This window comes from Natrix helvetica (assembly GCF_964273705.1).
Source record: "Natrix helvetica genome assembly, chromosome: 2".
Taxonomy (NCBI): domain Eukaryota; kingdom Metazoa; phylum Chordata; class Lepidosauria; order Squamata; family Natricidae; genus Natrix; species Natrix helvetica.
This window is the reverse complement of record NC_138552.1, coordinates 2465967-2481553: the sequence shown is the minus strand read 5'-3', so window position 1 is coordinate 2481553 and position 15587 is coordinate 2465967. Positions and strand designations below refer to the sequence as shown.

Here is a 15587-nt window from a genome sequence, read left to right as displayed (position 1 = left end):
CCACATCAGCTCTTTTCCAGTTCTCTGGCAGTTCCCCGGTGTTCCAGGATCTCTGAAAGATGTAATTCAGTGGTTCTGAGATCTCGTCTGCTAGTTCCTTCAGAACCCTGGGGTGTAATCCATCTGGCCCTGGTGATTTGAACTCGTCTAGGGTAGACAGGTGCTCACTTACCATTTTCTTCCCTATTTCAATTTGTGTTCCTAATCTGATTTTTGTGGTGCTGTTTTTGATAGGTTGGACTGTTTTATCCCTTTGTGTAAAGACAGATGCAAAACATGAGTTAAATAGTTCTGCTTTCTCCCTGTTGCTTGTCACCTTCTTGCCACTTTCTCCTAGCAATCTTGCTCAACAGTAGTAACTGTGAAAGGGATCTTGGAGTCCTAGTGGACAACCATTTAAATATGAGCCAGCAGTGTGCAGCAGCTGCCAAAAAAGCCAACACAGTTCTAGGCTGCATCAACAGAGGGATAGAATCAAGATCACACCAAGTGTTAATACCACTTTATAATGCCTTGGTAAGGCCACACTTGGAATACTGCATTCAATTTTGGTCGCCACGATGTAGAAAAAATGTGGAGACTCTAGAAAGAGTGCAGAGAAGAGCAACAAAGATGATTAGGGGACTGGAGACTAAAACGTATGAAGAACGGTTGCAGGAACTGGGTATGTCTAGCTTAAGAGAAAGAAGGACCAGGGGAGACATGATAGCAGTCTTCCAATATCTCAGGGGTTGCCACAAAGAAGAGGGAGTCCAACTATTCTCCAAGGCACCTGAGGGTAGAACAAGAAGCAATGGGTGGAAACTAATCAAGGAGAGAAGCAACTTAGAATTAAGGAGAAATTTCCTGACGGGAGAACAATTAATCAGTGGAACCCACAGAAGTTGCAGGCGCTTCAACACTGGAAGTTTTTAAGAAGAAATTGGACACCTGTTTGTCTGAAATGGTTTAGGGCAGCGATGGCTAATCTTTTTTTAAAGGCGCACCAAAATTGTGTGAGCGACCCCACTACCTGCACATGCACAAGTGACCCCCACCACCATGCATGCGCTAGTGACCCCCCCACACGGAGGGGGAATTTCCGCCCTTCCCCTGCTCCGGAGGCCTTCCTGAAGCCTGGGGAGTGTGAAAAACAGACCCAACAGGCCAACTGGAAATTCAGAAATGAACTTCTGGTTGACCCATTGGGCCTGTTTTTCGCCCACTCTAGGCTCTCGAGGACTTCCTGAAGCCTGGGGAGGGCAAAAACGGCCTCTGGAAGGGTGAAAATCAGTTAGTGAGGGCTGCCGTGCTGGCAAATATGTCTCCGTGTGCTGCCTGTGGCATGCATGCCATAGGTTCGCCATCCGATTATTGAGTTTCCTGCCTGAGCAGGGGGTTGGACTAGATGACTTCCAAGGCCCCTTCCAACTCTGTTCTTCTGTTCTATTCTATCTAAGGTGGCCCTCAAATAAGCCATGTTGAGGACAACGCTGTCATCTTCAGACTGTGGACATGGAGACTGACAGGATGTGCCACGCAGGCCACAGGAAAGCCAAGACGAGCCTCCCATAGCTGCCTGCATGCTCCAGCCCACCAACTTCTCAGTTTTCCAAAGGTGAGTCCAGATCACCTGTGCCCCCACCCCCACCCCCATGCCTCTGACTCTGTACGAAGGTGAGCTTCCTGTGACTGCCCACTGCTCCGGCCCATTGACTCTTGACTTTTCCGCAGCCCGAACGGCGCATCCAGATTGCGTGCCTCTTTTCCACCTCCGTCTGCTGCTTGAACAGGTCATCAACTCACCTGCGCTGCATGCGCTGTGGCTGTGAGTGCTCACTTCCTCCCTTCACTAGGGTTTATTTTTAGGGCAGGGCTTATATTAGGTGCACACTTAAAAAATCACACTAGGGCTTAATTACAGTGTAGGATTAATGGCACACCCCGGGAGGAGGGGGAAAACAGGGTCACAGGTGAAGCGTAAACCACATGTGGCAGAGTTGACCACAAACAGGAACAGAGTGGACATGATGCGCCTAATAAATAACTGGATTTCTTTTGAAATTTGGCTCGAGGCACATGAGTTAATTAGGGCATCCGTCGTCAGAACCCTGACAGCTGGTCAACTCTGCCGCACTTGATTTACAGTTCACCGGTGACCCCTTTTCCCCCTCCCCAGGGACCCTGACATAGGTCTTATTTTCAGAGAAACACAAGGACCCGGTTTTCCCCACCCAGTTGAAAGTTCAAGATCTTGCCCCCACCCCCACAAGTCCATCCCATGGTCCAATCTCCCACTGCCACGAAGACAGATTCCACCCATCCAGTTCTGGCCAGGTGCAGAGACAAAGATGACCTTGAGTTTCTAGGAAGAACGTTGTTATGACTACATATCACCCAACTCTGTATAATCCCCCCTCCCATTTTCCCACAACAGAAAATGCATAGCAGAATAATAGAAAGTGTGGCAGGCCAAAGATCCAAAAGAAAAAAGGGCTGCCGGCCTGACACGCAGTTCCTTAAGTGGGTCGATCCTGGGCACTGCGTTCTTCCAGCAAGCAAAGAAAATAAGTTTTTAGTGAAGTTACCGGTTGTGTCTGAGGTAACTGATGAGCCAGGAGCTTCAACCGCCGGCCCAGTCCACGCTCCAGCAAGCTGAGTAAGAACGGGAGAACGGCGGCCACGTAATTCCCGCTACGGTCCATCAACGCGTTGAGCAGCTGCATCTTCTTGCAAGCCGTCTGGAGTTTGGAGACGTGACGGAGGCTGAAGGACGGGAGGAGACAACTGAGTGACACGCCAGAAGCTTCTCAGAGGAGAAAGAGACCAGGGGCTTTGAAGAAAGAGGGCTCACAAGCACAAGCAAGGAACTTAAAAATTCGTGTTAAGCGAAGTATTTTTATGGATTATAGATATACCTAGATTTGCATCTGTAGACCTTGTAGTCTTCCAGAAGTCTAAAGACTTCAACTCCCAGAATCCCCAGGTATCTTTTTAATCACACAGAATTTTTTTTCTTTCTCTATCATTTATCTTCACCTATCCACCTACCTATCTATATCTGCCTTGCTTTCATCTCTCTCCCTATTTACCTACCTCGATCTTCCTATCTAGGTACCTTTCATCTTTCTTTCTCTTTTTCTATCTTTATATTCATCCATCCATCCATCTCTAACTTCCTACCTACAAACCTTTCATCTTTCTGTCTGTCTGTCTATCCATCTATCCTCTAAACACACAAACACACACTTACCTACCTGCCTCTCTTTCTACCTACCTACCTACCTAATACAATACAATAGTAGAGTTGTAAGGGACCTTGGAGGCCTTCTAATCCAACCCCCTGCCTAGGCAGGAAACCCTATACCGTTTCAGACAAATGGCTATCCAACATCTTCTTAAAGACTTCCAGTGTTGGTGCATTCACAACTTCTGGAGGCAACTTCCGTTCCACTGATTAATTGTTCTCACTGTCAGGAAATTTCTCCTCAGTTCTAAGTTGCTTCTCTCCTTGATTAGTTTCCACCCATTGCTTCTTGTTCTACCCTCAGGTGCCTTGGAGAACAGTTTGACTCCCTCTTCTTTGTGGCAACCCCTGAGATATTGGAAGACTGCTATCATGTCTCCCCTAGTCCTTCTTTCTATTATCTATTTATCTTTCTCTATCCTCTACCTAACTCTCTACCTACCTACGTATCTATCTAATCTATATCTCTTTATCTATCTAATCTCCCTCTCTCTCTTCTATCTATCTAAGCTATGTTTCTTTATCTATCTAATCTCTCTCTCTCTCTCTCTCTGTCTCTCTATCTAATCTATATCTCTTTATCTATCTAATCTCTCTTCTATCTATGTCTCTTTATCTATCTAATCTATCTTATCTATATCTCTTTATCTATAATCTCTTTTCTATCTAATCTATATCTCTTTATCCATCTAATCTCTCTCTCTCTCTAATCTATATCTCTTAATCTGTCTAATCTCTATCTAATCTATATCTCTTATCTAATCTATCTTTCTACCTATTTATCTAATCTATATCTAAATCTATATCTATTTTATCTAATCTATCTATCTAATCTATCATCTATCATTCAATTATTCTATGCCTTCTTTCCCCACCTTTCAAACCCTGCAAGCCCTTTCAAAAGCTTTTTCCCAACAGCGTGGACTAGAAACTTAGGTTTCGTTTTCTGTAAGTTGTGCCAGGATGAGGACCAAGCCCTTTTTTAACCCACTCCTGCCTTGATAACAACCAAAAGCCAGCCAGCCCTCCCTCCCTCCATGCCAGCCACCCATCCTTCTGAAAGCAACCACTTACTGGAACACGTGGTCAAAGGTCCGGAGCAGAGGCTTCTGGGTCATGAAGAGCAGCTGAAACCCATCCACGGTTTTGTCGTCCAGAATCTCCATCGACTGCCTGGCTTCAAACTGGACCTAAGGAAGAAGAGGACCTCGCACTCGGTGCCAAAAAGGTTCGCCATCGTTGGTAGGCAGGGATCTGGCTTCATGGCTTGGCTTTTTCCTTCTCTGAAGGCCTCTAAGGGTCTTGGGCTGCCATCAGAGGTTGAATTCAACCGGTTTGGACTGGTTGAAAGAAACCGGTAGTGGCAATCCACAGGTGGCCGCCCCGTCTCTATGCCGTCCTATTTAACCACATTTCCTAAGCCCCGTGCGTGCATGCAAGCCACACACACGACCAAAGCACATGCGTGGAAGGCCGCGCACACTCACGAAGCAACCAGGGGTAAATGTGTTTGTTAAAGCCACCTCTGGCAGCCGTCCTTGGGAAGCAGACTAGCTGGCTCTGCTTTCCAGGGTCAGTTGGGGCAACTCAGAGAGACCCCCCCGGCCCAGGGATGGCTAAACTTCTGCCCACACCCATAATGCAATGCGTGCACAACACCTCCCCCATGCGCCCTCCTCCTGTGCATGTGTGTGCGCCCCTCTCCCCGCACTCCCCTCATCCATGAACTCATGACCCTATCCCCTGTGGCTCTTTTGGGGTTAGCAGGCCTTCATGAAGCCTCCTGGGACCAAAAATGGGGCACGAGAAGAGGGGACCACACGCAACCCTCCCTGCCCCACACACATGTGTCTCGCGCATGCGCATGTATAATAGAGACCCAAAAGTCAGCTGGCAGGCAGGAGGTGCGCGCACATATGTGGTGGAGCTGAGCTGGGGCAACAGCTCACAGATCCTCAGACGAGGCTCTGTGATGGTGCCGTAGGTATAGACATAAGACAGAAGACTTGGGTTCAAATCCCCATTCAGCAAGGGAAGCTCCCTGGTGGCCTTTTCCTCTTCTCCCAAGCCCACCTCAAAGGGCTAATGAGGACATTCCACTGTCATTTCTCTACAGGTAGTCCTCGACTTACAACTCTTCCTTTAGTGACCATTCAGTTACCACGGTCCTGGAAAAAAAGTGGCTTTTTCACACTTATGACCGTTGCAGCACATTTTGGTCCCACGATCAAAATTCAGACGCTCAGCCACTGGGCTCATACTTATGACGGTGGCTATGTTCCAAGGTCATGTGATTCCTCCTTTTCCGACCTTCGGACAAGAAAAGTCCACGGGGAAGCCAGATTCACTTAACAACCATGTGACTCACTTAACAACTGCAGTGATTCAAAGAAGAATGGTAGGGGAAAGACGGAAGATATACAAAAAGAAAAGAAAGAAGAAGAAGAAAAAAGGGAATCTTAAGAATAGGAGATAGAAGGAGAAAAAGAAAGCTGAAGAAAAATAGAATATCAGAGAGAGAGAGAGAGATGAGCTGAGAGAAACCGGTTAGGAAAGGAGGAAAATGAAGGAGAGAGATATTGGTAGAAAATGAAATATGTGGACATTGTTGATGACAAGTAGTGAAATAGAATATTATTGTTAAGTGTGGATAACCAATTTAGCGAAATGCTTGTTATATTAAAATGAAATTTGATGATAAATGCTAGAAGTACAAAAACTAGAAATAAAAACTGGAAAATGAAATGATAAAAGATGATATATTATTTACGGAAGGGCAAAAACCTATTACCGTATTTTTCAGAGTATAAGATGCACCGGAGTATAAGAAAATGTGGGTCCGAAATTAGAAATGATGAGATGTAAAATTAATTATGGATAAGACATAATTAAGGTTTTGAAGAGGCAAATAAAAAAAAAAGTTTGGGCACTCTGCAGGCCTCCCATAATGGCCCGTTTTTCACAAAAAATGGGCCCGGTGTTTTTTTTGGTTTTTTTTTTTTTCAAAAAAGAGCATGCAGAGCCTTTAGGAGGCTTATAGAGTGCTCCTGGGGGCGGGAGGGGAGGGGGGGATTGAGCAAAAAATGGCCCGTTTTTCACTCATTTCTGTCCTCCCCAGCCCCCAGGATCTCTCTGAAAGCCTCCTAAAGGCTCTGCAGGGCCGTTTTGGTGAAGGGGGGCGGGTTGCAGGAGGCAAAAAATGCTGTATTCAATATATAAGACGCACCCAGATTTTCAGCCTCTTTTTTGAGGGAAAAAGGAGTGCTTTATACTCCGAAAAATACAGTATGTTCATTTGTTAAGAAAAATTAAAATATAAGATGGTAATTTGGAAAGAAAATGTGGGTCCGAAATTAGAAATGATGAGATGTAAAATTAATTATGTATAAGAGAAAATGTAAAGAGGGGGAAAGCTACTCTGTTTGTAAAGAGGCTTTGAAGTTTGCAACAATAAAATAAAAAAGCATGGGGAAAAAAACTGCAGTGATTCACTTAACAACGCTGGCAAGAAAGGTCATAAAATGGGGAAAACTGCCTCGCTTAGCAACAGAAATTTTGGACTCAGCTGTGGTCGTAAATCGAGGACTACCTGTCAACCACTCCAGTTCAGCTTGTAAAGGGATCCAACTTCAGAATCTGAACAGATTCTTTCAATACTCTTTCAAACTCCTCTTTCTACTTAGCAGCTGCTATCTCCTCCTGGTAACCTACTCCAGGAGTAACTTCACTCCTCCCCACCCTCCTTACCTGCTTGTAAGTGTTGGCAGTCATATCTGCACACAGGTTCACCAGTCCAGAAGAATCTACAAACACCACTTGAAACGCCTGGTGGAACTCCGTCAGGGAAGGCTAAGAGGAAAATCAAGATTGCAAAGATTGTAAACAGAGGGATCCAATCAAGATCAGGTGAAGTGTTAATACCACTTTATAAGGCCTTGGCAAGGTCACACCTGGGATACTGCATCCAGTTTGGTGGCCCCATGTAAAAAAAAAAAAGATGTGGAGACTCCAGAAAAAGTGCAGAGAAGAGCAACAAAGATGATTAGGGGACTGGGGGCTAAAACATATGAAGAACGGTTGCAGGAACTGGGTATGTTTAGCTTAAGAGAAAGAAGGACTAGGGGAGACATGATAGCAGTCTTCCAATATCTCAGGGGTTGCCACAAAGAAAAGGGAATCAAACTATTCTCCAAGGCACCTGAGGGTAGAACAAGAAGCAATGGGTGGAAACTAATCAAAGAGAGAAGCAACTTAGAACAAAGGAGAAATGTCCTGACAGTGAGAACAATTAATCAGTGGAATAACTTGCCTCCAGAAATTGTAAATACTCCAACACTGGAAGTTTTTAAGAAGACGTTGGATAACCATTTGTCTGAAGTGGTGTAGGGTTTCCTGCCTAAGCAGGGGGTTGGACTAGAGGACCTCCAAGGTCCCTTCCAACTCTATTATTCTATTCTATTGGTGCCTTATTCAGCAATCCTCAGCCTCTTTTGTTACAGAATGTATGCCAGTTTGCTTCCCATGGAATGTGTTTACATATCATGGTCAATGTGATTTTTAAATTATGTTGGGATAACTGCTGAGTAAAGACGGGGTTGATTAAAACATGAGTAGCAGCTTCCAAGGAGCCAAGTTATCATCCAAGAGAAGCTACATCTCACACTCACACTAAAGGCAGAGACAAAGTACTGCACTCCACTTAATATCTTCATTATGAATTTCACTGGTGCAGGATTTTTTTATCAGATAAAGATTCAATTTCTGAATTTGAGACAAAGTTGATAATAATATTTCCAATTTCAGCCAACAACAGCCAGGCTCAACAGAGTCTTCCTAACCCAGGTCATTCCAGATGCTTTTCTGTAAAGTTTTTCTTTACAGAAAAACTTGATTTTTTTCCACTTCCACAACATACAATACCATTAGGACTCCCACACCGACTTGCTCCCTATTCAATAGCGAGATTCTTACCATAGAATAGAATAGAATAGAATAGAATAGAAAATATGGGATGGAATGGAATAGAATAGAATAAATAGAATAGAATAGAAAATATGGGATGGAATGGAATAGAATAGAATAAATAGAATAGAATAGAAAATATGGAATGGAATAGAATTGAATGAAATATAATGTAATGTAATGCAATGCAATGCAATGCAATAGAGTAGAGCAAGTAGAGTAGAGTAAGAAGAGAAATGGAAGGGACCTTGGAGGTCTTCTAGTCCAACCCCTGCTTAGGCAGGAAACTCTATACCACTTCAGACAAATTATCCAACATATGGATAATTTATCCAACCACTTCAGACAAATTATCCAACATATTCTTAAAAACTTCCAGTGTTTGTGCATTCACAACTTCTGGAGGAAAGTTGTTCCACTGGTTAATTGTTCTGCCAGGAAATTTCTCCTTAGTTCTAAGTTGCTTCTCTCCTTGATTAGTTTCCACCCATTGCTTCTTGTCCTGCCCTCAGGTGCTTTGGAGAATAGTTTAACTACCTTCACTGTGGCAGCCCCTGAGATATCGGAGCACTGCTATCATGTCTCCCCTAGTCCTTCTTTTCATTAAACTAGACACACTCAGTTCCTGCAACCGTTCTTCCTATGTTTTAGCCTCCAGTCCCCAATTCTCTTTGCTGCTCTTCTCTGCACTCTTTCTAGAGTCTCCACATCTTTTCTACATAATCAACATTTTATATGTTTACATAATAAGCTTAAAATGTTATCCTCCCTCTCCAACTTTATCAGTAAATAATTCAAATGCCTCTCTTACCAGACTAGGTTCTCTGTCTTTTGAGAGACTGATTCCAGATGTTGTCAGGTCTGTAGTAGCTGAGAAGGAAGTGGAAAAAGAGAATTAATCACTTTGGACAGGAGTTCCCCCATCTTATATCCTTACACAGGTAGTTCTCGACTTATATCCACAACTGAGCCCAAAAGTGAAAGGATGGTATAAAAAGAGTAGGCAGTTACAGGTAACTCTTGACTTATGACAAATGCCTTTTGCTAAGCGAGACATGTGTTAAGGGAGCTTCGTCCCATTTTATGACTTTTCTTGCCCCGGTTGTTAAGTGAATCCCTTCAATTGCTAATTTAGTCAGAGGCTTGTTCAGTGAATCCAACTCCCCTTGTCAGAAGGTCACAAAAGGAGGATCACAAGACTCTGGGACACTGCGGCGACTGTCATAAATAGGAGTCAGTTGCCAGGAATTTGATTTTGATCATGTGAGCCTGGGGATGCTACGAACTGTGATAAATGTGGAAAACGGTCACAAGTCATTTTTTTCAGTGTTGTTGTAACTTTGAACAGTCACTAAATGAACTACTGTAAGTCAAGGATTACCTGTATCCAACAAACCATTGGACTTCAAGTTCCATGTATCACAGGCATAGAGGATGATGGGAATTGGAGTCCCATGCATCTAATCCAACACAGTTCTTTGTGCAGCACATTCTTTGGTGGAAGAATTTAAATCTTGAAACATCTCTTTATACCCAAGTTTACTTGGATATACTTAAGTATAGGTTTATACCCTTGGGTATAAGGAATAATTGGAAGGTGAGGTCCATGAAGTGGAAACCCAGTCACAAGAGATTTGTGGATTTGGGTCTGGGGGCTGCTTAATTGCGGTATTCTTATTGGATTCTTGTAGGATAATCTACAGCTATTTCCAAGTGCAAACCGTAAGGGCCACGGGGTTTTTAAAAGTCTTTTAAAAAGACTTGCAAGTACCTTTATTTTCTAAACTAAGGTAAGGAAAGGAGGGGAGAAAGGGAAAGAAAGCGGTGGGAGGGAGGGATGGAAGGAAGGAAGGAAAACTGAGGGAGGAAAGGAAGACAGAAAAATGAAGGGAGGAAGGAAGGAAGGAAAAAAGAAGGCGTCAAGAAGATGGATGAAAGAGGAGGGAGGAAGGAAGGAAAAGAGAGAGAGGGAGGAAAAGAAGGCAGAAAAAAGGAAGGAAGGAAGGAAGAAGGAAGGATAAGTGAAGGAGGAAAGGAAGACAGAAAAAAGGAAGGAAGATAGATCAGAGAAGGGAGGGAGAGAGGGAGGAGAAGGGATGGAGGGAAGGGAGTTAGGAATAATGGCAGGTGCAACATTTGTGCAACTTACCCAAGAAGTGGAGAGCGTTTCGTAGCACTTGGTAGGCGCTCATCATTTTGCTGATCTTGTGAGTGGCCAGGAGGTGTCCCACCAGCATGGAGGCCATGAAGCCGTTAAAACATCCCAGACCCTGGAAATGGTGAAAGAAGTGAAAAGTTAACACAAACACACACTTCTTCCTTCCTTTCCTTCTTTTTCCTCCCTTGCTCTTTTCCCATCCTCTCTTCTTTTTCTTTCTCTTTTCTCCTTTCCTGTCCCTTCTTACACGCTCAAATGCAAAAGGGGAAACATTTATTTTTTTGTTTTGTTTTCAGTTTGTTTTGCTAGTTCTCTGCCAGTGAAAACGGAGCTCGGGGTGTGTGTATGTGTTTGTTCGCTGGCAGAAGACTGCAGGAGGTGACCGCGGCCAAAAATGGGGCGCAGGGGGCCATTTGTACCCCCACCCCACCCCAAGCTCCGTTTTCGCTGGCAGAGGCACCAGTCCTTTGCTGTTTCCAGGCAGACCAGATCTAAGCAGCCCCGCAGGCCAGATCGGGCCCATGGGCCTTGAGTTGGCCCGCAGGACAGATCTAACCCATTCGGGAGGTATACCTCCCCCACCAACTATAATGGCAAGTGGAAACAAAGAGATGTGTACTGTATTTTTCAGAGTATAAGACGCACTTTTCCTCAAAAAAGAAGCTGAAAACCTGGGTGAGTCTTATGCACTGAATACAGCATTTTTTGCCTCCCGAAACTCTGCCTCCTTCACAAAAATGGCCGTGCAGAGCCTTTTGGAGGCTTTCAGAGAGCTCCTGGGGGCTGGGGAGAGCATAAATGAGCAAAAAAGGGGAGGTTTTTTACTCAATTTTGCCCCCGCCCAGCCCCCAGGAGCACTTTTTAAGCCTCCTAAACACTATCCATGCCGTTTTTTGACAAAAAAATGAGCCTGTTTTCTTGAGAAACAGGCATTTGTTTGCTCATTTTGAGTGGGGCACCCCCCAGGAGCACTCAACAAGCTCCTAAGGGTTATTCATGCCCTTTTTTGAAAAAACAAGTGGGCCCGTTTTTGGGAGGTTTGCAGAGTGCAAAAACTTTTTTTTTATTTGCCTCTTCAAAACCTAGGTGCGTCTTATACTCCGAAAAATACGGTAGCCGCCAGTGTCATCCGTGACAGGAACCACCAAAGGGCTCCTGTGCTTTGAGCAATTTCAACCAGTCAGCCGGTTTACCTGAGAAAGCTCTCGCTGGCGGAGCCAAACTTTGAGGAGGGCCACCCCGTCTTGGAAGCCCCGGAAGGCGCTGGCCGCCTCGGAGAGGTAGAGCAGGTTGGTCTCCATCACCAGGTCCCACAAAATGGAGTTGTTGTAATGGGGGGTGGGGGGCTCAGCGACTCCTGGAAAGAAACAGAGAGGTTGAGGACCATCTCACCTGGATGCCGACAAAGGATGCTTCGGACCGACTTCCTGTCTAGCTGGAGCAACAAGCAAGAGCATGGAAGCCAATTACTAGTCAAGGAGAGTAGCAACCTGGAGCTAAGCAAAAATGTCCTTGACAGTGAGAAAAATTAATCAGCGGAACAACTTGCCACCAGAAGTTGTAGGTGCTCCAACACTGGAAGTTTTAAAGAAGAGATTGGACAACCATTTGTCTGCAATGGTGTAGGGTTTCCTGCCTGAGCAGGGGGTTGGACTAGAAGACCTCCAAGGTCCCTTCCCACTCTGTTATTCTGTTCTATTCTATCTTTGGGTGTCCTCAAATAAGTCACTTTGACGACTGCGCTGTCAACTTCACGTTCTGGACATGGTAAATAAAGGTCAAGGTTCCCCTCGCACATATGTGCTAGTCGTTCCCGACTCTAGGGGGCAGTGCTCATCTCCATTTCAAAGCTGAAGAGCCAGCGCTGTCCGAAGACGTCTCCGTGGTCATGTGGCTGGCATGACAAAAACACCAAAGGCGCACGGAACGCTGTTCCCTTCCCATCAAAGGTGGTTCCTATTTTTCTACTTGCATTTTTCACGTGCTTTTGAACTGCTAGGTTGGCAGAAGCTGGGACAAGTCACGGGAGCTCACTCCGTTGCATGGCGCTAGGGATTCGAACCGCTGAACTGCCGACCTTTCTGACTGACAAGCTCAGCATCTTAGCCACTGAGCCACCGGGTATCAGTTTTTTGGTAGCTTTGCTGGCTGAGGAACTGAGAGTTGAAGTCCACAAGTCTTAAAGTGGCCCAGGTTGGAGACCCCTGCCTTACATCACCATTTCTCAACCACGACAACTTGTGAACTTGACTTCCCAGAATTCCCCAGGCAGAATTCTGGGAGTTGAAGTCCACGTATCTTAAAGTGGCCACGTTTGGGAAACGCCACCTGACCTTCTTCGAAGTTTACCTGTCCCAGGCAAGTCCTTCTCCGTGAACCAAGCTGTCCGGACGTTGTTTTTGCTGGGGTGCAAACGGAGGGGCCGGAAGACCCCCGGGGCTGGGCAGGCATGAAGGCGGATTGTCACCGTCTTTGCATCCTTCCCTGCAACAACAGACGGAGAGGAAAAGAAAGAAGAGAAGAGAATAAAAAGGGAGAATTAGCAATGTGGACAGAAATGCAGAGAGAGACGCAATCAGAGCCCTGTCTGTTTGGCTTTGGGCTTTATCTTATAATAATACAATACAATACAATAGTAGAGTTGGAAGGGACCTTGGAGGTCTTCTAGTCCAACCCCCTGCCTAGGCAGGAAACCCTATACCGTTCCAGACAAATGGCTATCCAACATCTTCTTAAAGACTTCCAGTGTTGGGGCATTCACAACTTCTGGAGGCAAGCTGTTCCACTGTTTAATTGTTCTATGAGGAAATTTCTCCTCAGTTCTAAGTTGCTTCTCTCCTTCATTAGTTTCCACCCATTGCTTCTTGTTCTACCTTCAGGTGCTTTGGAGAATAGTTTGACTCCCTCTTCTTTGTGGCAACCCCTGAGATATTGGAACACTGCTATCATGTCTCCCCTAGTCCTTCTTTCTCTTAAGCTAAACATACCCAGTTCCTGCAACCGTTCTTCATATGTTTTAGTCTCCAGTCCCCTAATCATCTTTGTTGCTCTTCTCTGCACTTTCTTATCTTGAAATAAGTCTTTTTTTAAAAAAAACCAAATGATGGAAATTGTTGACAGTGGTGGGAAAGTGAGGTTATGAAGCCTCAGAAGCTAAACAGGATGGGTTAGTACTTGGATGCAGGCCTGCCTGGCAGACTGCCAGCGAGGGAGGGAGGAAAGAAGAACGGAGGGAGGAAGGAGTCAAGGACAGAGGGAGGGAAGAGTCAAGGATGGAGGGAAAGAGGGAGTGAGGAGAAAAGAAGGAAGGAGGGAGGGAAGGAAGGGTCAAGGATGGAGGGAGGGAGGAAAGAAGGAAGGAGAGATGGAGGGAAGAATGACTCAAGGAGAGGGAGGGAGGAAAGGGATGGGCAAGAATCGAGGGAGGGAGGAAAGAAGTAAGGAGGGAGGAAAGGAAGGATGAGTCAAGGAGGGAAGGAGGAGTCAGGGAAGGAGGAAAGAAGAAGAGGGGAAGGAGTCAAGGATGGAGGGAAGGGGGAGGGAGGGAGGGAAGAAGGAAGGAAGGAGGGAGGGAAGGAGGGTCAAGGAAGGAGGGAAGGAGGGAGGAAGAAGTCGAGGATGGGGAGGGAGGAAGGAAAGAAGGAAGGGAAGAAGGAGGGAGGGAGGAATGGAAGAATGAATCAAGAAGGAAGGGATAGAGGGAAGAAAGGAAGAAGGAAGAAGGGAGGGAAATAAGGGTCAAGGACGGACGGAGGGAGGAAAGAAGGAAGGAGGGAGGGAGGAATGAGCCATGGATGGAGGGATAGAAGGGGGAGGGAGGAAAGAAGGAAGGAAGGGAAGGTCAAGGACGGAGGGAAGGAGGGAATGGAAGAAAGGAGGTCAAAACAAGTCCTGGAAGATGACAGCAAAGCCAGCCAAGAAGCTTCCTGCTTCCTCCTCTCCACAGTTCTTTGACTTCCTCACTGTTAGCAAGGGGTGTGCAGAATCCTTCGCTCCCCGCTCTCACCTTGGGGCTGGAGGAGCACAAGGGGCTTCAGGTGGTTGCCGTTCAGGTAGGTAAAGGCCACGCTCCCGAAGCGGTTTGTCTCGGCCAGGTGTTGGGCCAGGTGGGCCAGGTAGAGGGCCCTCTTGCGGTGGTAGCGCTGGTTGAGATTATCCTTCTCTTGGAAGACTTCCTAAAAACACAAACACCGCTTTCAGGTAGTCCTCGACTTACGACCCCAACTGAGCTCCAAATTTATGTTGCTAAGTGAGACATCAGTTAGGGGAGTTTTGTAGAAGCATGGCCAAGAAAACAGAAGACCAATCAGCATGAAATATCTCTTTACGTGCTGAGTGTCTTCCCAATGTTATTATCCGTCTTACTATCTGTTTGGTCTAATGGTGAAGGCACCAAGCTAGAAATCAGGAGAAAATGAGTTCTAGTACCCACCTTGGCATCAAAGGCAGTGGAGTGACTTTAAGCCAATCGCCAGGAGACAGTGAGTTCTAGTCCTGCCTTAGGCATTAAACCATCTCACCAGGAGACAGTGAGTTCTAGTTCTATTTTAGGCATGAAAACCACCTCGGGGGCTTTGGGCCAATCACCAGGAGACAGTGAGTTCTAGTTCCATCTTAGGCATGAAAACAGGCTGGCTGACTTTAGGGCAATCACCAGGAGACAATGAGTCCTAGTTTTGTCTTATACACAAAAATCATCTAGGGGACTTTGGGCCAATCACCAGGAGACTGTGAGTTCTAGTTCTATTTTAGGCATGAAAACCACCTCGGGGGCTTTGGGCCAATCACCAGGAGAAGGTGAGTTCTAGTTCCATCTTCGGCATGAAAGCCGGCTGGGTGATTTTGAGTCAGCCCCTCTCTCGGCCCACCCCACCCCATAAGACTGTTGTTTGGGGGGGGGGGGGGGAGAGGTGGAAGAAGGAGCATTGGTATGTTTGTCACCTTCTTTACAAAAGAAATTAATAACGATGGAGTGAAAAATAAATAAAAGTAATAGAATTAAAAGGGAACCTTCCACTCACCTTGGGCATGATGACTGCCACATCCACATTCACCTCCGGTTTGATGCAGGTGCCCAGCAGGTAACTCCCCACCACCTTCACCTGTGCTGGGGGCAGAAAGTGGAACTTGCCCTTCACCTTAAAAGGAACCTGCAGAATAGGGACCTTCACTCCCGTGGGGATCCAAGTCTGGTCAGTGATCTGAAAAGCCAAAAGTAGAATCCACCCTTTTATCCCTGAA

At 45.8% G+C, this 15587-nt stretch overlaps 1 protein-coding gene across 2 annotated transcripts in view; it reads right to left on the bottom strand.

Annotated features, from left to right (window-relative positions):
• NOL6 (nucleolar protein 6) overlaps positions 1-15587 on the bottom strand; it is an 88784-nt gene that overhangs the window by 67125 nt on the left and 6072 nt on the right. For both annotated transcript variants that reach the window (XM_081940918.1, XM_081940917.1), the window contains exons 4-12: positions 15368-15547; positions 14353-14521; positions 12696-12830; positions 11540-11703; positions 10338-10458; positions 9000-9058; positions 6974-7075; positions 4301-4416; positions 2568-2745 (exon numbers count right to left, since the gene is read on the bottom strand). In XM_081940918.1, the coding sequence (XP_081797044.1) occupies positions 2568-2745; positions 4301-4416; positions 6974-7075; positions 9000-9058; positions 10338-10458; positions 11540-11703; positions 12696-12830; positions 14353-14521; positions 15368-15547 (1224 nt within the window). The remainder of the gene's footprint in view (positions 1-2567; positions 2746-4300; positions 4417-6973; positions 7076-8999; positions 9059-10337; positions 10459-11539; positions 11704-12695; positions 12831-14352; positions 14522-15367; positions 15548-15587) is intronic.